Genomic DNA, 23,097 nt, shown 5'->3' on the forward strand with positions numbered 1-23,097 from the left:
AACACGAGAGAAACAATCGCGTTTCAAGAGAACCTCCAAAGAACCCGCCCTTGGCAACCCTCGTGAAAATCGATCGACAAACGCCACAAAAGATTAATCTTTTGATAAGTTTGATTTGATACAACGCAAAAGTTATAACGAAACTTAAGCTTGTGTTGAGAGAATTCTCAATATCATAAAAGATGAATAATAATCAATTGTTGTTTACAATGAATAAAATTTGACTATATATTGATGCCCAATCAAAGAGATATGAAAATCTAGTTACCTAAACAATTAAAACTCTAAAATAGGAAAATATTCTCGCAGCAAACTAAAGGACACGGACCCCGTGTAGAGGTCCGGAAGGGGGTCCGTGTAGGCACTGTAATTTTCATGTCTCGGAAGTAGTGGACACGGACCCCGTGTACAGGTCCGTGCTCGGGTCCGTGTAGGCTCGGGATTTCTCTTCCTCAAGTGTAATGGACACGGACCCCGTGTACTGGTCCGTGCTTGGGTCCGTGCAGCCTCGGTTCTTCAAAATAATGCTTGAATAATGTTCCTTCGGCTTTCCAACGTGCTCCCATGCATCACGAGCCCTTCCCCCTTGCTTATCAATAATTTGAACACCATGCCCGGCCACGTTCACATCACTACGGCTGGTGCGTTGTTACGATCTTCTTCCATATGAAAACCATGAACCGACATTCGAATGCATCTTTCACGATCAGGAGGTAACATTTTTTCTTATATTTGATTTTGAAATTCTCTCAACGCAAAGAAATATAATATATAGAGTCTCCCTATTTTTTTAGGGTTCGCGCATACATGCAACAATCAAAGAAGGTCTCATTCAGAAAATGAAACCAATTCTCAAAGAAGGTCATCTTTTTGCAATTACAAACATAGTTGTTGCAGATAATCGTCTGAAATACAAGACAACAACACATAAATACAAACTCGTGTTTATGAACAAAACTAATGTCTGCGAGATTTTCGATTATACTTTTTCATCAACTATGTTTGAATTCAAGAACTTTAAAGATTTGAAGAAAGCAAAATTCATTTATGAGAATGGACTTTTTAGTAACTGAAAATTAAATTGATTTCAGACCCTACTGTTGTTGAAAATTATTCTAGAGAATTTCTTGAAAGTCAGGTATGATACTGACTATTATTGTATGTCATTATTTAAATTTTAATATATGGTTGGTAAAAAAATTTCATTTACCAGAATCTGATTTGTTTTCTACGCTCAACAAAACTGAAACAAGAAATGTTGAGGTAAATATCACAAAATTAAATATATATTCTTATGAATTTAGTACAAAATCAAATTAAATTCTTCTTTTTAGGTTTTTTCAGTGTTTCATTGTTATGATCTTAATGTATATGAAAATAATAAACATTTCAATTTGATAAAAAGTCATGTAGAGAAAATGAAATATATTATCATATTTTTTTAATTTTAATAATCAATTAAATAAACTAATTGTCCGTGCATCGCACGGGTGAAAAACTAGTTATTTTGTAAAAACAATGTTGTTTATGATTTGTAAATTAATTGTCTAAATTTTGAACATGAAACTTGTTGTTTTAATTGTTTAATTGTTAAACAACACTAATGTTTATAGAAAAAAATTTGTGTGAGACGGTCTCATGGGTCGTATTTTGTGAGACGAATCTCTTATTTGGGTCATCTATGAAAAATTATTACTTTTATGCTAAGAGTATTATTTTTTAGAGTGAGTCTCATGTGAGACCGTCTCACGGATCATAATCCGTGAGACGGGTCAACCCTACCCATATTCACAATAAAAAGTAATACTTTTTCCTGGATGATCCAAATAAAAGATCCGTCTCACAAATACGACCCGTGAGACCGTCTCACACAAGTTTTTGCCTATTTTTTATTGTGAATATCGGGAGAGTTGATCAATCTCACAGATAAATATTCGTGAGACCATCTTACAAGAGATCTATTCATATTTATATGGCCTCGTTCTCGGACTTTACAGGGATAGAATTGCCAGGAGAATGAAGAGTGCGGTCTTGCGTGTTAGTAAATGACACCTAAATTCGTCACGTACTGAATTTGCTATATAGATGAGATGAGTTCTATATACAATTTATATATTAATTTTGAGCCGACGGCTTTTGACTTTCAATTTGCTGTTTTTTTTAAATGACATCTGTCTGTTATTTGTATATATATTTACATATTTTCATACCATTTATCTAAGAAATGTTAAAAATTAATTTGTTTTTTTTACATTTGTAATTTGCCGTTGAAATACATTTCTAGAATATCTATATACTAACATATTTTTATAAAAGATAAATTGTGCTTAAATAAGTATATTGATACTCACGAGAAATTTAGGGTCCGGTTCCAGCAAGTGTCACTAGTCCAGACGCAGGTTTTGAAATTATCCTGAGCCTGAAATCACAAATAAGATCGTTAGGAGGGGGCCAGGAGGGTGTCCTGGCGTAGCCCTTCCGACGCTCAAGTCAGAGACTGAGTATATATAGGGAGAGCAGCTAAGGGTGCTGCTGAAAACAATATCGAATCCCCAATCATAAGGTCAAACCTGGTATTTATAGGAGAATACCTGGGCTTGTCATGGGCCATTCACCTGTGGGCCTTAGAGATGAGCCGGGAGTTTGGGCCGGATCTTGAGGGTTCATCCATGGGGTATCAGACCGTATGATTGGGGATTCGATATTGTTTTCAGCAGCACCCTTAGCTGCTCCCCCCATATATCCTCAGTCTCTGACTTGAGCGTCGGAGGGGCTACGCCAGGACACCCTCCTGGCCCCCTCCTAACGATCTTATTTGTGATTTCAGGCTCGGGATAATTTCAAAACCTGCGTCTGGACTAGTGACACTTGCTGGAACCGGACCCTAAATTTCCCGTGATTATCATATATACTTCTTGAAATCATATCTCCCATATCCATGGTATATAGTGGCGGAGCCACAGTCTCGGGTGGTCCTAAATTTTTGTATAATTTTGGATAAATTTGATATTAGATCTGATAAATCAATTTAATATATTAAAAGATTTTAGAATTTAAAATTCTAGTCTCTGTAGAGTCGTATTCGTAACTCCGCTAATGTATATAATAAAGTGCTTCTACTTAAATATTTTGGTTGTAAGAATTCATTAGCATGAGAATTTTTTTTCTATATATAAATAATGCGAAAAATATATATATGTTCTACGTAAAATAAAATAAACTAAAAAGTTGGAAAGAAAAAAGAGAGGTGGGGGAAATACTTGTGGCTTAAGCGTGAATGCATGCATACATGCAACTACTTAAGAAGTCAAATCCCAAATTTAGAAGGGTCAAAGTCAATATCAATTCCCATTATTTTCGCCGGCAAAATCCATTCCTCCGCCGTTGCATGGCTGAGCTGCTCCCATATATAGCGGCAACCAGCCACTGCCTCCCTCCCTGTTAGGGCCGTAAACGCATTGCCATGGCGAATGAGCAGAATAATTCAGATCAAGGGCTGATTATCCCGGTCGTGGCAATCGACAGAAACAAGAACAGCCAATTCGCCGTCAAATGGGCCGTCGAGAATTTAAGGTTGAAGGATAATCGAATTATCCTCGTACATGTTATAAGCACCGCTCAACCAGATTTGTATTCTCGTCAGTGATCTTTTTCCTTGTCGTCTATTTGCATTCAAGAAGTATCCTTGTACCATTCCGATGATACTTCAATGATAATTGTAAAATTAACACAAAATTTGAAGGAAACTAATTTATTAGCCCTGCTTATAAACTCCAAAAATTCAAGTACTTTGACTCATGCTCCACGTTTTTTCGCAGAGAATGCTGTCCCAAAGCAAAGCCATGCACCTACTCAATCTGAAATCCAACAAATGTTCCTTCCTTATCGCGGCTTTTGTGGGCGAAAAGGGGTAATAAGATCAAATGCATTTTCATGAATTATGCAAGCTGTGGGACGTTGACGTGCCATATATATATGTGTGTGTGTGTGTGTGTGTCCTCGAACCTTTGATGATTTCCATGAATCCAACAGGTCCGTGTGAAGGATGTGATAATCCATGACCTTGACATTGCGAATGCCCTTTGTGAGTACATCAAAGCTAACTTCATCACCACCATTCTACTTGGTGCTTCAACCCGAAATGCCATATCAAGGTAAATAGATAATACCAGCTATGGTCTTACAATGTCTCAGTTTTTGCTTACCACGATCTCTTGTTCTCCGGTGTTATCAGGGCATTTAGAAATGCTGATGTTCCAAGCTGTGTAGCGAAATCTGCACCTGATTATTGTTCAGTTTATGTAATATCAAAGGGAGGAAAAGCCCTGAAAATTAAATCTGCTACCGAACTCACCGTACCCACCTCTGCAACTAGTGATGGCGCTTCGGACACTTCATTCTCCCCTGAATTTCATCGGTTAGTAGATAAATCCATCAAAGTCCGTCTCATGATTATTAACCTGGTTATTGATATCATTTTAACCTTTAGACTAGGGAGTTGGAGAACTGCTACTTCCTCTGAGAAGGTATCGCCCCTAAATTCATCGACTAACATCATGGAATATCACCCCATGGAACCATGGATTAGGCCACCTTTGAGCAGCAAGACTTCTTCATCTCAAAGCTCACAGGGCAGCAACGAGTTACTGCATATGGCCACTTGGGAAGGGCGATGGGGCAGTAAGATTCCTATTCCTGGGAATTCAGCAGCTTCAAGCTTTGAATATACGCCCTTTGGTAGCAGCAGCACCTCACCGCTGGATTCCATGGGATTCATCAGTGAATTTTGTCACGCACCAGTTAATAAACAGGTTTCTAACAGCAAGAATTATGTACTCAACAATAATCTACTGATTCAAACAAAAGATAATTTGCATCGCGCCTCTTGTGGCTCGAGCTACCAATCTGAGGTGCACAGTTTCGGCCTGTCTGATGGCTCCATTGAGTTCATAGATCATCCCCGGTTATCAAACGTGTCCAGGAGTTCTATTAGCTCCTCTAAAGATGCAGTATGTTAATAAATTATTTTACTAGCAGGACTCTAAACATGATAACTTCAGTCTGATTAATCATGGTTTCTCAATGGATATTGCAGGGAATGGAGGATGAATTGAGGAGATTGAAACTAGAGTTAATGCACATCACAAAAATGTATAATGAAGCTTGTAAAGAAACTGCAATTGCTAGGGAGAAGGTATATCTTTTACAAATTTGACAACGCTGTAAAAATATTTTCTTGATCAACAGTTGGGCACATTATGTTGTTTCAGGTTAGAGAGATAGACCAATGGAAATTAGAGGAGGCTAGTAACTCGGAAGGCGCCAATAATGTGCAAAAATGGGCATTAGCTATAGTGGAAAGTGAGGAGCAAAACTGCAGTGCTGCAGTTATGGAGGTGACTGAGGCTCCACAGTTAGCAGAAGTCGAGTTTGAGAAGAAAAGGCATGCAGAAACCAAGTTCAAACATGAGGCTGAAGAGAAGCAGATGGTGATATTGGCACGCGGTGTGAGTAGATATAGGAGGTACACGATCAACGAAATAGAAGTTGCAACTAATAACTTCTCTAGTTCATGTAAAATCGGCGAAGGTGGATATGGACCTGTTTACAGGGGTTTTCTCGATCACACACGGGTGGCCGTTAAGATTCTGAAACCGGATGTATCACAAGGCCTTAAGCAATTCCAAAGAGAGGTAAGGTAAACTCGAAGAAATATATTCTACGTTTGTCGTCTTATATGAAACAAACATATGGTGCATGCAGGTCGATGTTTTGAGCCGAATGAGACATCCGCACATGGTGATCCTTTTAGGTGCCTGTCCCGAGTATGGTTGCCTCGTGTATGAGTACATGGAAAATGGAAATTTAGAAGACAGGCTTTACCGCAAAAACGGCACGCGACCTTTGTCCTGGGGAGTCCGTTTCAGGATAGCCGCGGAAGTCGCCATTGCACTCAACTTTCTTCACAACACAAGACCAGAGCCGCTTGTGCATCGCGACCTCAAACCAGCCAATATTCTCTTGGACAAGAATTACGTTAGCAAAATCAGCGACGTGGGCCTTTCCAGGATGGTTCCAGCATCTTCATCTGAAAGTGGCACTCAATATCACGCGACAGTAGCAGCAGGCACGTTCTGTTACATTGATCCGGAGTACCAACAAACAGGGATGTTGGGTACCAAGTCAGACATCTACTCACTTGGAATCCTGTTGCTGCAAATTATTACTGCCAGGCAAGCAATGGGTCTGACGCACCACGTCGATAGAGCGATCCAGACGGGGCGATTTGCCGAAATACTTGATCCAAGCGTGAAAGATTGGCCTGTTGAGGAGGCACTTAAGTTTGCAGAACTGGCTTTGAAATGCTGTGAACTGAGGAGAAGGGACCGGCCTGAGCTGGATTCGGTGATATTGCCGGAATTGGAAAGACTAAGAGACCTGTAACATGACATTGACACTGAAGGCAGATTTATTTTCGTTGAGTCACGGGCTCAAACTCATATACATGCGAGTGATCATGGTCATATTTTATAAAGGCAAAAACTTGTGTGAGACGGTCTCGCTTATCGTATTTATGAGACGGATCCTTTATTTGGATTATCCATGAAAAGTATTACTTTTTATGCTAAGAGTATTATTTTTTATTGTTAATATCGGTAGGATTGACCTGTCTCACAGATTAAGATCCGTGAGACAGTCTAACATGATATCCACTCTTTTATAAGTTAAGTTATTAAAATGATCAAAGTTTTCAAGCCAGAAGTTTTGGTGCAATATTTTAGCACTTGACAGGTAATTTGCATTTGGACTAATGAAAATTAAACCTTAACTGAACATGACCTGGAAATGAAATCGTGCATGGTACGAGATGTTAGAGTAGATGCCCTGCAAGCCAACGGTTGGCTAGGGAATTTATTGACTCAAGTGAAATAAACAATCTTTATTTTAATATAATTTAACTTTTAATGGTTTCGTAATACTTTATCTGTATACCCATGCAAGCAGCATAGATAAAGTCCTTGATTATGCTTTAATACAAATGAATCGTAATTCGATGTTGAAACTCATTTGTAAACACTGCATATTCTAAATTCGTTCCTAGTCGATTCAGCCGCCTAAAACATGGATAAAGGTCGCTTGAGCTCGAGACTAGCATCTGTGATGTTGTGTACTGCGTTTCTTGGTAAGGGCATAGAGATGTCCAAACATACAGATGGGTAGTCATATGATGATTATACCGAACAACCCTCCCTCGGACTTTCCAAGTGGTTATCATTCATCGAGAGGATAAGTCCGTGGTTATGATTGTACACCATTAGTCCTTATGACCCGGGACAACACTGAGGCTCTATATGCTAGGGCTGTGCTTTGACTCGTTTACCGGCTCCAGGAGAGTCATCAGGTGGCGAGGTTGGGTATAGTTGCGACACATATAGGAGCCAGTGCATTGTAGTCGGGGATTCACCGCTCACCTGCAGGTGTGGATATCCTATGTGATCTTATGTAATAATAGTGCATGGAATCTCTGGCCAGAGTACGAGATGTACGTTAGAGAAAGAGTTCTCCAATAGTACACGCGATGCCACTATTATAGTTATCACATAGTTATCGAATTAATATGCAACCCTCGATGAACCAATGGTTGCAGATTCGATCGGGATATATGAGATGAAGGGACCGTACTGTACATTAATCATAATCGACTGGTTCTTGCAGGCACTATCAGTGATACCTAGGGGATCATGGGGCGATGCTACTAGACGCTCTTACCATGATCCGATGGGTGCAATCAGAAATGAGTTCTGACATTCTTGATCAAGGTGTTGATGAATAGAATGGGGCTAACTAGGGTAAGCCCGAATAAGAATAAATGTTATTCTGAATCACAAGGAGTTGTGAACCCACGGCTAGTTGTATCCCTGAACCATTGAGGGTCACACAAGTACTGGATTGTTTGTTCCCGTAGAGAGAATAAATTCAAGAAGTTGAATTTATATTATATAGTAAATTCAAGGAGTTGAATTTATGATAAATAAATTTTGAGAGAATAAATTCAAATAGTTGAATTTATAAAATGTGATAATTTAATTTATTAAACTCAAATGTTGGGTTTATTCAATATTAAATTTTGGAGGTGATAAAAATTCAAAAAGTTGAATTTATAATTTAAATAATAAATTCAAATGTTGAATTTATAATGTATTTAATTTATTAAGCTCAAAAGTTGAGTTGATTAATTAATAAATTAAATATGGTGGGTATTATGTTTAATGGGCTTGTAGGAGTACAAGTCCAACATAATAAATAATTAAAGTTTTAATGGACTTTGATTAAATTAATTAAACTAGTTGGACTAGCTCAATTAATTAAATCAAGCCCATTAATGTTAATTATGTAATTAGGGTTTAAGTTAATTATAAATAATATTTGAAAGTCAAACCCTAGCCCCACTACAATTAAACCTCACGTGAGCCTCCATTCCAAAGTGAAAAATTCGGCCACCTTGATTTATGGTTAGGGTTTGAGCCGTCTCTCAATTTTTCTCTCCTACGTAAAATCTCTTCTACTTTTCTAGTGCAAATTAGAAGAGGATCAAGCAATCTAGTCGTGGACTTGATAGGAGGATCAAACAAGGAGATTATTGAAGAAAGTTCGTAGGGAATCATCAAGAGCCGGATCTGTAATACCGGATCGGTTGGTGTCCACGTGATTAATTCACAAAGGTATAATTTTAAACTCCCTATGAATGTTTTGTAAAATCATACGAGCGTCCAAATCAAATATTATTTTGTTTTTCAAAATAAAATAAAAATTTTAAAACTTCCGCTGCGTTTGGGCGTGTAGAAAACCGGATCCAACAGTGGTATCAGAGCCAGGTTTTTCTAGATCGTATGGTTTTGATATTGAATAATTTATTTCTAACCACACAAGAAAATTTTTCAGAAAATTATGGCACCATGAAAATTTATTTTTCCAGATTTTTGAAAGAAAAAAAAAAAAAATCGTTTCTGCCCGGAATTGTTCCGGGCAGCCCGTGCGCGCAGGGCCGCGCACGGGGGCGCGCAGCGGCCGCGCGCGCTGTGCGGAGCGTCCGCACAGCGCTCGGCGGCCGCGCTGGCAGGCGCTGTGCGGAGCGTCCGCACAGCGCTCGGCGGCTGCGCTAGCGCGCTGTGCGGAACGTCCGCATAGCGCGCGGCGGCGGCGCTAGCGCGGCGTGCGGAACGTCCGCACGCGCCGCGCGGCGCCGCCCGCACCTGTGCGCCCAGCGCGCACAGGGGCTGCCGCCACTGCCCGAAACGTTCGGGTAGCGGGCGGGCAGCGCGGGCCGCTTCCCGGGATCGTCTCGGGAAGCGTGCTGGATGATGGGCCTGAATTGTTTGGGTCTAGGGTGCAATTTTCTGATTTTTCAAATTTTTGGGCAAAATTGATATTTTTGAAAATTTGTTCAATTTTTATTTTGGAAATTAATTTTTGGAAAATTAGTAATTTTCTTGTGAAATAAATAATTAGAATATGATTTTAATTATTTATAGTAAAAATGAGTTTTTATAAGAAATCAATTATTATTGATTTAATTAGAAATTAAATAAAGGAGTTTATTTAATTTATTAAATCTTTTAATAATTGTGGTGGTTAGTGATAAAATTATTAGATATATGATTTATCAATTAATTAAATTGTTTAATTAAATTGATGTTAATATTTGATATTAAATGCATGGAGGATGATCGAGAGCCTTGACCAATGTGTTAGGTGTATGTTAGGATATTTTACTGTTTTTATTCTTTTTATAATATTTGATATTATTAAAGTGGGCCTGGTTTATGGCCCGTTCCCACCCCCATGAGATGTATCCCTTATGTGCCATGGCTATTCAAATGTAATAATTAGAAATAGTGGGAGATCAAGACTGGAAGATGGTGGGCCCGATGATCAAGATGAAGACATGTAAAATATTGGAAGCTTTTGTAATAAGTTGCATTTGCATCCCTGCATTCACCTAGGTTTGGACCTGGATCCATGTATGGCTCACATGGATCTAATAGTGTTGGCGATCGATCATCCTTATTTATTGTTGAATGTCATATTATGATATATGTGATATATAGTAGTATGCATGTATGTATATTATTAGATAATATAGTTGCATGAATCCGGCAAACATACAAACTCGTGGCACGCGATTTTTAAATTAAAATGATGAGACAATTTTAAAATTAAAATCCCTCATTTTGAATATGATTCAAAATTTATATCAAATCGAAAAAGTAAAAATTAAAAGAGTTTAATTTTTCCTTGCCTTCCATCAACCGTGGTTGCATGTTGATCGCTACCCGCGGACAGTGTCTGGCTCATATTATTGGGGAGGCCTGTACGCCGGAAAGCTGTGACTTCCACCGGACATATGATGTGAATTGAGTGGAACTCCCATGACTTCGGCTCATATTATTGGGGGAACTCATGGCGACCGTCTACTACAATTCAATATTGATGGGTCGGTTTGACACGCGAAAATAAACGGCGTCATATTATTGGGTCCTTATTAAACGTGAGGCAAAACACGCGGAGGTTGCATAGGGATGCAATTGGATTCTACCTTTTAGAAATTATAATTGGCTGATATTATTCGGGATTATAATTGGCTAATTGGACTCTACGTGCCCACTAAGGAAATGCGATTTCCCTTTTTCATCAGAGGGTGGTGGAAATGTCAAAATAGTGGGAGGGAGATTTATAAAATGAAATCCATATTTTATATCTTAAAATTATTTTAAAATAATCAGCAATCATTATTCTGTTTCCATATCAGTATATTTTCGATTTCGTCACGTAATACATTTCTGTTATTAACTAGCTAACCGAATCTAATTTTCAAGACTGGTTGGGAAATTGTTCTAAGTTCGGAGAAAATGGCATACACACTAATGTCAGTCCTGCTGAACTGACAAAGCATGCAAGATGGTAGGACCATAGTATGCAATCAAAGCGTAACATGCTCGCTTTTATGTCAAATGAACTGTGGGGACAGTCTGAGGAAATTTTGAATGCTGCTGACATTCGAGTGCATGTGCAAGAGTTGCATGGTGCATGAAACTATGCACACCATTTTAAAGCTCATGACTACATGCATGCAAGATGGGGCTTTGGCCCATGAGCATGGTGTACGTATGACTGGGCTTGCTAAGAATGTGGTGGGCCTGGAATATGTGATTCCTAATGAGTTACTATATAACATCAATTTGTTGTCTTTATCTTCCTTATTTGACGGGGTTATGGTGAACTTTAATTTGAATAAGATAGATGATAGCCTTGAAGAGCTAATCAATATGCTTATAATTTATGAGATCACCATAAAACATGGAATTGTTGTTTTTCTAATGGGCCTTTCGTCGGACGAAAAATGACCCACAAAGTAAGGGAAATAAATGTTCTGCCCCTCACAAGAAAAACAATCCCAATAAGAGGCAAACTCTGAAAGACACTTAAAAGGCCTACAAAGCCCGATAAGTTAGAACATATTTATTTCACTGCAAGAATCCGGACATAAGAAATTATATGTGCCAGAAATGTTCTGGAAATGATAATTGAATGTCCAAGTAAACATGATTTCAACAACAAACAAAAGAAAATTAGATGATCCAAATCCCACACAAATATGGCACGCTAGACTATGTCACATTTCCAAAGAAAGATGCACAAACTAGTGGGAGAAGGCATGTTTGACTTGTCAGACATAAATTCTCTACCTACTTGTGAGTCCTGTCTAAAAGAAAAATTGACCAAGACTCCATTCGATGGAAACGTGGAACGTGTGCATGGTCTACTGGATTTGATCCACACAGACGTTTGTGGCCCGCTAAGTGTTAGCACAAAATATGGGCAATCCTACTTGGCTACCTTTACCGATGACCATTCGAGGTATGGGTGTGTTTATTTGATAAAACACAAATCTGAAGCATTTGAAAGGTTCAAAGAATTCAGATCTGAAGTAGGAAAACCAGCTAGAAAGAAGTATTAAGGCATTTCGATCTGATCGAAGTGGAGAATACTTGAGTGCTGAATTTTTGAGTTATCTAAAAGAGAATGTGATTCTCTCACAGTGGACTCCACCTGCAACACCACAATTGAATGGTGTTTCTGAACATTGTAAACGAACCGTGCTGGACATGGTTCGATCAATGATGAGATTCACTGAATTGCCTACATCGTTTTGGGGCTTTGCGCTTGAAACTGCGGCAATGTTGTTGAATAATGTCTATACTAAAGCAGTGGATAAAACACCATATGAGATATGGATGGGTAAAACTCCCAAATATTCTTACATAAGAATATGGGGATGCATGCTTACGTGAAGCAGACAGTGGGAGACAAATTGGATAGTAGATCCACTTTGCGCTACTTTGTAGGATATCCAAAAGAATTCTGTTGGATATTATTTCTATCATCCCAATGAAGCAAAATGTTTGTTTCAAGAAATGCCACTTTTTGGAAAGGGAGTTTCTATTAGATAGAAAAGGCAAGATGATAGAACTTGAAGAAATTCAAGATACTCCATCAACTATAGTAGTTGAACTTAATCCCCAACAACCAGTAGTTGAAGTACAAGCTCCTAGAAGGTCTGATAGGGTTATTAGACCACCTGCAAGATATATGCTTATTCATGAACAAGGCCATGATGAGTCTTGTGTTGGATGTGATCCAATGAATTTCAAAGAAGTAATATCTGATACTGATTCAACCAAATGGCTTGAAGCCATGCAGTTAGAAATGGACTCTATGTATTCAAACCAAGTCTGGAAATTGGTGGATCAACCTGAGGGAATCATTCCTATAGGGTGCAAATGGATCTACAAAAGAAAGCTTGGGGCGAATGGGAAGGTAGTGACCTTCAAAGTAAGACTGCTTGGAAAAGGTTATACTCAAAGGCAAGAGTTGTCTATGAGAAACTTTTTCACCAGTTACTATGTTTAAGTCCATTAGATTACTACTAGCCATAGCATCATGGTATGACTATGAGATATGGCAAATGGATCTCAAGCAGGTATCAAGGAGTTGGAACCTCAGATTTGATAGCACTATCAAAGAGTTTGGTTTTGCTAAGAATCCAGAGGAACCGTGCGTGTACAAGAAGGTTAGTGGGAGTGTAGTGACATTCCTAGTACTTTATGTTGATGATATCCTACTCATTGAGAATGATGTGAGATTATTGCAATCAACTAAGGTATGGTTGGCCTGTAAATTCTCCATGAAAGACATGGGTGAAGCATCCTACGTATTGGGAATACAAATCTATAGAGATAGATCAAAAGAGGATGTTCGGACTCACCCAAGCCACCTATATCGATACCATTATAAAACGATTCTCTATGGAAGAGTCCAAGAGAGGATACTTACCAATGTGTCATGGTATTACTCTATCTAAAGCTTTGTGTCCCAAAACTGATGAAGAGATAGAGATGATGACACGTATTCCGTATGCGTCAGCTATTGGTAGTATAATGTATGGTATGATATCGACACGTCCTGATGTTGCTTACGCTTTGAGTGTTACAAGCAGATATCAGGCGAACCCTGGTCCAATGAAATTGGAAGGCCGTGAAAGATATTCTTAAGTACTTGAGAAGGACTAAGAATTTGTTCATGGTGTAAGGAGATGGAGAATTGAAATTGGAAGGCTACATCGATTCTAGCTTCCAATGTGACGTAGATGATTCGAAATCGACCTCTGGCTTGGTATTCATGCTATATGGTGCGGCTGTCTTTTGGAAAAGTTCCAAGCAAGACACCGTTGCGGATTCCACCACTGAAGCTGAATACATTGTTGCATCTAATGCAGCCAGAGAGGCAGTTTGGATGAGGAATTTTGTCCAAGAGTTGGACGTTATTCCTAATAGAGTTGATCCAGTCCCCGTGTACTGTGACAACACTGGTGCCGTTGCGCAAGCAAAGGAACCAAGGTCTCATCAGCGATCCAAACATGTACTGAGGAAGTTCCACATCATACGGGAGATTGTGGGAAGAGGAGACATATCAGTCGAAAGACTTCCCTCTGCAGATAATGTTGCTGATCCACTTACATAGCCCTAACCAAGAACATTGTTTGAGTAGCATCGCGAAGCAATGGGATTATGGGTAGTTGGCTCTAGGGCAAGTGGGAGATTGTTAGAGTAGATGCCCTGCAAGCCAACGGTTGGCTAGGGAATTTATTGACTCAAGTGAAATAAACAATCTTTATTTTAATATAATTTAACTTTTAATGGTTTCGTAATACTTTATCTGTATACCCATGCAAGCAGCATAGATAAAGTCCTTGATTATGCTTTAATACAAATGAATCGTAATTCGATGTTGAAACTCATTTGTAAACACTGCATATTCTAAATTCGTTCCTAGTCGATTCAGCCGCCTAAAACATGGATAAAGGTCGCTTGAGCTCGAGACTAGCATCTGTGATGTTGTGTACTGCGTTTCTTGGTAAGGGCATAGAGATGTCCAAACATACAGATGGGTAGTCATATGATGATTATACCGAACAACCCTCCCTCGGACTTTCCAAGTGGTTATCATTCATCGAGAGGATAAGTCCGTGGTTATGATTGTACACCATTAGTCCTTATGACCCGGGACAACACTGAGGCTCTATATGCTAGGGCTGTGCTTTGACTCGTTTACCGGCTCCAGGAGAGTCATCAGGTGGCGAGGTTGGGTATAGTTGCGACACATATAGGAGCCAGTGCATTGTAGTCGGGGATTCACCGCTCACCTGCAGGTGTGGATATCCTATGTGATCTTATGTAATAATAGTGCATGGAATCTCTGGCCAGAGTACGAGATGTACGTTAGAGAAAGAGTTCTCCAATAGTACACGCGATGCCACTATTATAGTTATCACATAGTTATCGAATTAATATGCAACCCTCGATGAACCAATGGTTGCAGATTCGATCGGGATATATGAGATGAAGGGACCGTACTGTACATTAATCATAATCGACTGGTTCTTGCAGGCACTATCAGTGATACCTAGGGGATCATGGGGCGATGCTACTAGACGCTCTTACCATGATCCGATGGGTGCAATCAGAAATGAGTTCTGACATTCTTGATCAAGGTGTTGATGAATAGAATGGGGCTAACTAGGGTAAGCCCGAATAAGAATAAATGTTATTCTGAATCACAAGGAGTTGTGAACCCACGGCTAGTTGTATCCCTGAACCATTGAGGGTCACACAAGTACTGGATTGTTTGTTCCCGTAGAGAGAATAAATTCAAGAAGTTGAATTTATATTATATAGTAAATTCAAGGAGTTGAATTTATGATAAATAAATTTTGAGAGAATAAATTCAAATAGTTGAATTTATAAAATGTGATAATTTAATTTATTAAACTCAAATGTTGGGTTTATTCAATATTAAATTTTGGAGGTGATAAAAATTCAAAAAGTTGAATTTATAATTTAAATAATAAATTCAAATGTTGAATTTATAATGTATTTAATTTATTAAGCTCAAAAGTTGAGTTGATTAATTAATAAATTAAATATGGTGGGTATTATGTTTAATGGGCTTGTAGGAGTACAAGTCCAACATAATAAATAATTAAAGTTTTAATGGACTTTGATTAAATTAATTAAACTAGTTGGACTAGCTCAATTAATTAAATCAAGCCCATTAATGTTAATTATGTAATTAGGGTTTAAGTTAATTATAAATAATATTTGAAAGTCAAACCCTAGCCCCACTACAATTAAACCTCACGTGAGCCTCCATTCCAAAGTGAAAAATTCGGCCACCTTGATTTATGGTTAGGGTTTGAGCCGTCTCTCAATTTTTCTCTCCTACGTAAAATCTCTTCTACTTTTCTAGTGCAAATTAGAAGAGGATCAAGCAATCTAGTCGTGGACTTGATAGGAGGATCAAACAAGGAGATTATTGAAGAAAGTTCGTAGGGAATCATCAAGAGCCGGATCTGTAATACCGGATCGGTTGGTGTCCACGTGATTAATTCACAAAGGTATAATTTTAAACTCCCTATGAATGTTTTGTAAAATCATACGAGCGTCCAAATCAAATATTATTTTGTTTTTCAAAATAAAATAAAAATTTTAAAACTTCCGCTGCGTTTGGGCGTGTAGAAAACCGGATCCAACACGAGATACATACATGAATTTGTTATTTGTGGATTGTATTTAATAATCCAATAATTAAATTGATATAAACACATGCAGTTATTTATTAAACATGAATTTAGTACGTGATATTTATATATATAAATGATTTAAACTTGAATTTAGTATGTACTACGTTAATGAATTTATAAATTGATAGTTGATAAATAGAATAATTGTTATCAATGAATAAAATAACAAAAAATATTTTTAGAGTATTTTTTAAATATTAAATCGTTTTTTAATATCCAATTTCCTAATGTAATGTAGTTGGTACTAATAGAGATGATATTTGTGTCTTTATGATAATAATATACAAGAGAGTAAATTGAATAAATATTTAGTTAATTTTAAGCAAAAGTTTAATTTTACTCTTATAATTACTTTTAATCCTACCGCATATATATTGCAGAAGGGCTTGTTGGATCTCGATTTTTCCATTACCAAACGCAGCGGAAGTTTTAAAAATTTTAGATCTTGACAATCAAGATATTTGTTTGAGCACTCATATGGTTTTCATAAATAAACATATATAGGATGTTTAAAACGTTTACCTTGATGAACAAATTTTACTCGGCTCCAACTACGCCGGTATAAACGAACGTAGCTCTTGTTGTAAATCCCACGTACGTTTTTCGAGGCTCTTTTTTTCAATCTTCTAATCAGTTCCACGACCGGATTACTTTTTCCTCTTCGAACTTTCACTAGAAAGTATAGAAGGATTTGAAAGGGGATCGGTTACGGTGACCGGAAGCGCAACGGAAGTTAAAAATTTTGATTTTTACAAGAAAAATTTCGGCCACCATGAGGATAGTGTGTAGCAAATACAATAAAACACAAAATGACATTCATAGTGTGTTAAGAAATGTACCTATCAATAACAAGGATTGATGTATGGCTCCAACTAAGGTGTAAACACCTTAGCTCTTCAATGGTAGAAACTATCTACAAGCTCTCCTTGTTATTGAATCTTTCCTTCAAATTAAGCCCACCACCAATTAGCTAGAACCACTCTAATTTTGCACTAGAAAAATTAGAGCATTTTTCTTTGAGAAGTGTAGTGTTTCTTCAACAATTGAAGAACAAAATTTTGCAACAATTACAAAGCCCATGGACTTTTATTTAAATGTCCCAAACACATTTGAGACCATTTAACCATTGCTTGATTTTACTCAAGCCCACTAGTCTAATAATTAATTTTAATTGGGCTCTACAAGACCCAATATTGTTTAATTAATTCAACACTTGAATTAATTTAATTATTTGGACTCTACTAGGCCCACTAGTGTTTAATTAGTTGAACACTTGAATTAATTTAATTAAGTCCATAATAATGTTTATGAAAATCACAATTTTCAAATACATTATTCATTTGGCCAACTTTTAATTTAGGAACACTTCCATAAATTAAAATTTACATTTCTCTCATAGAAGTCATACTTCTATTTTTCTTTACGCTTATAAACCCATTGATAAGCCGTTCAACACATTGAACTATTTTCTCCTTTATAGAAGTCATACTTCTAATTTTTTTTTTCTTTACGCTTATAAACTCCTTTATAAGCCGTTCAACACATTGAACTATTTCTCTTCTCAACGGGATCTAGAAAGCTAGTACTTGTGTGGCCCTCAATGGTTCATTGATACAACTAGCCGTGTGTTCACATCTCCATGTGATTCGGACTAAACATGTCCTTATATGAGCATACCCCAATTGCTCCATTCTTACTTATCAACTCCTTGATAACAAGAACGTCAGAACTCAAGTCTGATAGTACCCAACCAATCATGTTAAACGCCTAGCAGCATCGCTTACATGATTCCCTAGGTATCAAATGATAGTGCCTGCAAGAACCATTCAATTATGGTTAGCGTACAGTACAGTCCCTTCAACTCATATATCCCGACCGATTCGACAACCATTGGTTTATCGAGAGTTGTCAATGAATCGATACTCTGTGTCATGTCGTAGTTGCATCGATGGTGTAATCTATGAAACCCCTTTCATAATTACCACCATAATCTGATCAGAGATTTCAACCTACATATACATGATAACACATATATAGGATATCCATACCCGAAGGTAAGCGGTGAATCCCCGACTACAATGCATCGACTCCTATATGTTTCGACAGAACACCCAACCTTGCCACCTGATGACCCCATGAGAGTCGGTAAACAAGTCAAAGTGTAATTCTAGCACATAGAGTCTCAATGTTGTCCCGGGTCATAAGGACTAATGGTGTACAACCATAAACCAGGACTTTTCCACTCGATAAGTGAGAACCACTTGGAAAGTCCTTTTATGGAGGGTTGTTCAGTGCACTCTACAAGGAGCACCTATCTGCATGTTCGGACATCACAATGTCCCCTACCAATGAAACATGGTACTCACATCGCAGATACTAGTCTCGAACTCTAGCGGCCTATATCCTTCTTAGTGGCGGCTGAATCGACTAGAAACCGTTTAGAATATACAGTATTAAAAATATGAGTTTCATGATACTCATCATATGAGCATCTCATATTCTTTCTACTATTTGTATATTCGAGGGCTTTATCTATGCAACTAGCATGAGTATACAGATAAAGATGTGCCAAAGTAATAATTTCAAATATTATTAAAATAAAGATTGCTTATACATAGAGTTTCATTGTGAACACTCGGCCAACACTTGGCTCGACGGGCACCTACTCTAACAATCTCCCACTTGCACTAGAGCCAACTACCCATATGCTTCAAACCCATTGATTCGCGATGCATCTCGAATAATGGTCCAGGTAAAGGCTTAGCTAGTGGATCAGCAACATTATCTGCGGAGCCGACAATGTCAAAAGACACTTCTTCCTCTTTCCACAATCTCTTCGAGGATGTGGTACTTTCTCAATACATGTTTGGACTTCTGATGAGACCTTGGCTCCTTTGCTTGAGCTAAAGCTCCCGTGTTGTCACACAACACCGAGACAGGAGCAACTCCATTAGGAATGACGTCCAACTCTTAGACGAAATTCCTTATCCAAACAGCCTCCCTTGCTGCATCTGATGCAGCAATGTATTCGGCCTCTGTGCTGGAATCCGCAGTATTGTCTTGCTTGGAACTCTTCCAAGAGACAGCAGCACCATTGAGCATGAATACAAACCCAGAGGTTGACTTCGAGTCATCGATATCGCTTTGGAAGCTAGAGTCGGTATAGCCTTCCAATTTCAGTTCTCCACCCCATAGACCCAGAACAATTTATTGGTCCTTCTCAACTACTTGAGGATGTCTTTCACAGCTTTCCAATGTGGAAGACCAGGATTCGATTGATATCTACTCACTACACTTAGTGCGAAAGCCACGTCAGGACGTGTAGATGTCATCTCATACATGATGCTACCAATCGCAGATGCATAAGGAATGCTTGTCATCGCCGCTATCTCTGCATCAGTCTTGAAAGACAGACTTGGATAGGGACACGTCATGACACATTGGTAGATGTCCTCTCTTGGACTCATCCATCGAGAAACGCTTCACGATGGTATCAATGTATGTGGACTGGGTGAGACCAAGCAATCTTCTTGATCTATCTCTATAGATCTGTATTCCCAATACAAAAGATGCTTCACCCAAGTCCTATATCGAGAACTCACTTGCTAACCATATTATAATTGATTGCAACATTCCTACATCATTCCCAATGATTAGAATGTCATCAACATAAAACACCGGGAATGTCACAACACTCCCACTGACCTTCTTATACACACAGGGTTCCTCAGGATTCTTATCAAAACCAAACTCTTTGATTGTACTATCGAATCTGAGGTTCCAACTCCTAGATGCCTGCTTTAGACCATAAATAGATCTTTGAAGTTTGCATACCATATGCTCACTTCCGATAGATGTAAACCCTTCGGGTTGAGACATGTAAATCTCTTTCTTAAAATCCCCATTAAGAAAGACTGTCTTGACATCCATCTGCCATATCTCATAGTCACACCATGCAGCTATGGCTAGCAATATCTTTATAGACTTGAACATTGCAACTGGTAAAAAAGTTTCCTCAGAGTCAACTCCTTGTATTTGAGTATATCCTTTTGCCACCAATCGCGCCTTGCAGGTCAATACCTTCCCATCCGCCCCAAGTCCCTATGGGAACCGTTCCCTCAGGTGGATCTATAAGATCCCACACTTGGTTCGAATGCATGGAATTCATCTCAGATTCCATAGCTTCAAGCCATTTGGATGAATCGGCATCAGATAACGCTTCCTTGAAGGTCCTTGGATCACATCCATGGTTAGGCTCATCATGGCCCTCTTCAAGAAGCTGACCATACCTCATAGGTGGTCTCGAGACTTTCTCGGATCTTCTAGGAGCTTGTATCTCCTCTCTTGGCTCTTCGGGTGTGGGTTCTATAATTGTGGGTGTTTCTCGAACCTCTTCGAGTTCTATCATCTCCCCTCTTCTATCCAATAGAAATTCCTTTTCCAAAAAGGTTGCATTCCAAGAAACAAACTTTGTTTCTTGGGGATGATAGAAATGATATCCAACTGAATTCCGTGGATATCCCACAAAGTACCATAAAATGGATCGACTATCCAATTTATCTCCCACTACCTGCTTCAAATAAGCAGGGCTCCCCATATTCTAAGATAAGAATATTTGGGAGACTTACACATCCATATCTCATATGGTGTCTGCCTTTGAATGGACATTTAATGGAATATCTTTCAATTTTAAGTTATAGAGATCGTTTTCAAGTTCACCAGTACCAATCAAACATTCATTCATGTAAATGTTGCAAACACCTTTGCAAAATAAACAAGAATATCCATTTTTATCAGCATAGAAATTGAAACAATGTTTTTCACAAAATTAGGTACAAACAAAACATCTCATAAAATTAACTTAAAAATATTGTTCAACAATAAGTAAACATCTTCCACAGCCTTGGCAGCAACTCTTGCTCCATTGCCCATCCTCTAGAAGGTCACACCTTCCTTAAGCTTTCTACTTCTTCCCATTACCTGTAACTCATTACAGAGATGTGAGTCACAACCGGTATCTAATACCCAAGAAGTAGAGTTAATTGAAATGTTTACTTCAATTTAGAACATACCGTTTCCAGAACTCTTCTGGGCCAGATATTCCTTGCAATTTCGCTTCCAATGTCCAGGCTTCTGGCAGTGATGACATACATCATCAGTCTTGTCAGCCTTAACTGGTCTGGCTGCCTCAACGGGATTTGGAGATTGCCTCAACAAGGGCACGTTCTTCTTGGGACGTTGGAAAGAACTCTTCTTTCCCTTCCCATGTGGATCAATCTTCGTACCAGATGAAGAACCCACATAAAGAACCAACTTCTCTTTCTTGATGGTTGATTCAAACGTAACAAGCATATTCACCAACTCCCCAAGGGTCGGCTCCATCTTGTTCATGTTGAAGTTCACCACAAAAGGATCAAATGAGCTAGGCAATGATAACAGCAACACGTCGGTGGTCAACTCCGAAGGCAAGATCATATCCATGCCAACGAGCTTATCCACGAGCCCAATCAACTTCAGGCCATGCTCATGGACCGAGGCCCCATCTCGCATGCGCATAGTGATCAGCTCCTTGACGGTAGCATGCCTAAGAGGCCGTGTTTGCTCACCAAAGAGCTCCTTGAGATGCAAAAGAATGTCAGCAGCACTCTTTGCATCCTTAAAACGCCTCTGCAACTCATCATTCATAGAAGTCAGCATATAACACCTGGCTATCAAGTCATGGTCACACCATTCCTTGTAAGTCTGCAATTCCTCAGGAGTGCAGTCAGTCGGAGCCTCAACAGGGGGCGACTCAGTCAGTGTATATGCTACCTTTTCCGAATTCAAGACGATTTTCAGGTTTCTTAGCCAAGTGAGGTAATTAGGTCCAGTTAATATGTGTTTGTCGAGTATTATGGATATCGGATTGCGAATCGAAGACATTTTCAATTTGTACTGAAAAGTAAAAACAGATAAATGTTGATGACTATTTTAAAATATTTAGTAAGATATGAAGTTTGGACTTTTACTTCATAAATATTTGCTCCCACTGTTTTGACATCTTTCACTACCCTCTAGTGAAAACGGGAAACTCCTTTCCTCAGTAGGTACGTAAGGTCCAATTAGCGAATTATGATCCCAAATAATATCAGCCAATCACAATTCCTAAAAGGTAGTTTCCAATTGCATCACAATGCAACCCTCTACGTAAAATTTTGTCTCACGTTTGATTAGGACCCAATAATATGACGTCGTTCATCTTCACGTGTCAAGCTTTACCCATCGATGTTGAACCTTAATGGACGGTCGCCATGAGTTCCCCCAATAATATGAGCCGAAATCATGGGAGTTCCACGTAGTTCACATCACCATGTCAATGGATGTCACAGCTTTCCGGCACCCAAAGCTCCCCCAATAATATGAGCCGAGCCCCGAGTACGGGTAGCGTTCATCATGCACCCATTGTCGATGGAAGACAAGGAAATTATAAACAAATTTATAATTTCCCTTTTCGGGCTTGATATTAATTTTGAATCTTATTCAAAATGAGGGTTTTTAATTTTGAAAGGTCTCATAATTAATTTTATTTAAAAGCTCGCCATGTTTGATCGTATGTTTGTCGGATTCATGCAACTTTGTTATTATCATAATAACAACGCACATACTCATTATTTATAACATATCATGCATATATTATAAACAGTAAACAAACAAGGATGATCAATCGCCCCAATACTAACGGACCGTGTGAGCTAAACACGGGCCTAGGTCCAATCTAAGGGAAATGCATGGGATGCAAATGCAACTATTACATTAGCTTCCAATATTTACATGTCTTCGATCTTCATAATCATCATGGCCACCATCTTCCAATCTTGATCATCCACTATACTAATATTTACAAATAAATATCCATG

The 23,097-nt window shown here is 38.5% G+C and overlaps 1 protein-coding gene across 1 annotated transcript; it reads left to right on the forward strand.

Moving 5' to 3' along the window:
- The first annotated feature begins 3,349 nt into the window (after positions 1-3,349).
- Positions 3,350-6,528, forward strand: LOC140810909 (U-box domain-containing protein 35-like). Its single transcript, XM_073168831.1, has 8 exons — positions 3,350-3,638; positions 3,819-3,910; positions 4,033-4,154; positions 4,235-4,417; positions 4,490-5,009; positions 5,096-5,194; positions 5,271-5,693; positions 5,764-6,528. The coding sequence occupies exons 1-8, from the start codon at positions 3,464-3,466 to the stop codon at positions 6,442-6,444; spliced, it is 2,295 nt and encodes a 764-aa protein (XP_073024932.1). The 5' UTR covers positions 3,350-3,463; the 3' UTR covers positions 6,445-6,528.
- Positions 6,529-23,097: the final 16,569 nt, after the last annotated feature.

The sequence above is a fragment of the Primulina eburnea genome, chromosome 13, assembly GCF_022965805.1.
Source record: "Primulina eburnea isolate SZY01 chromosome 13, ASM2296580v1, whole genome shotgun sequence".
Lineage (NCBI taxonomy): Eukaryota > Viridiplantae > Streptophyta > Magnoliopsida > Lamiales > Gesneriaceae > Primulina > Primulina eburnea.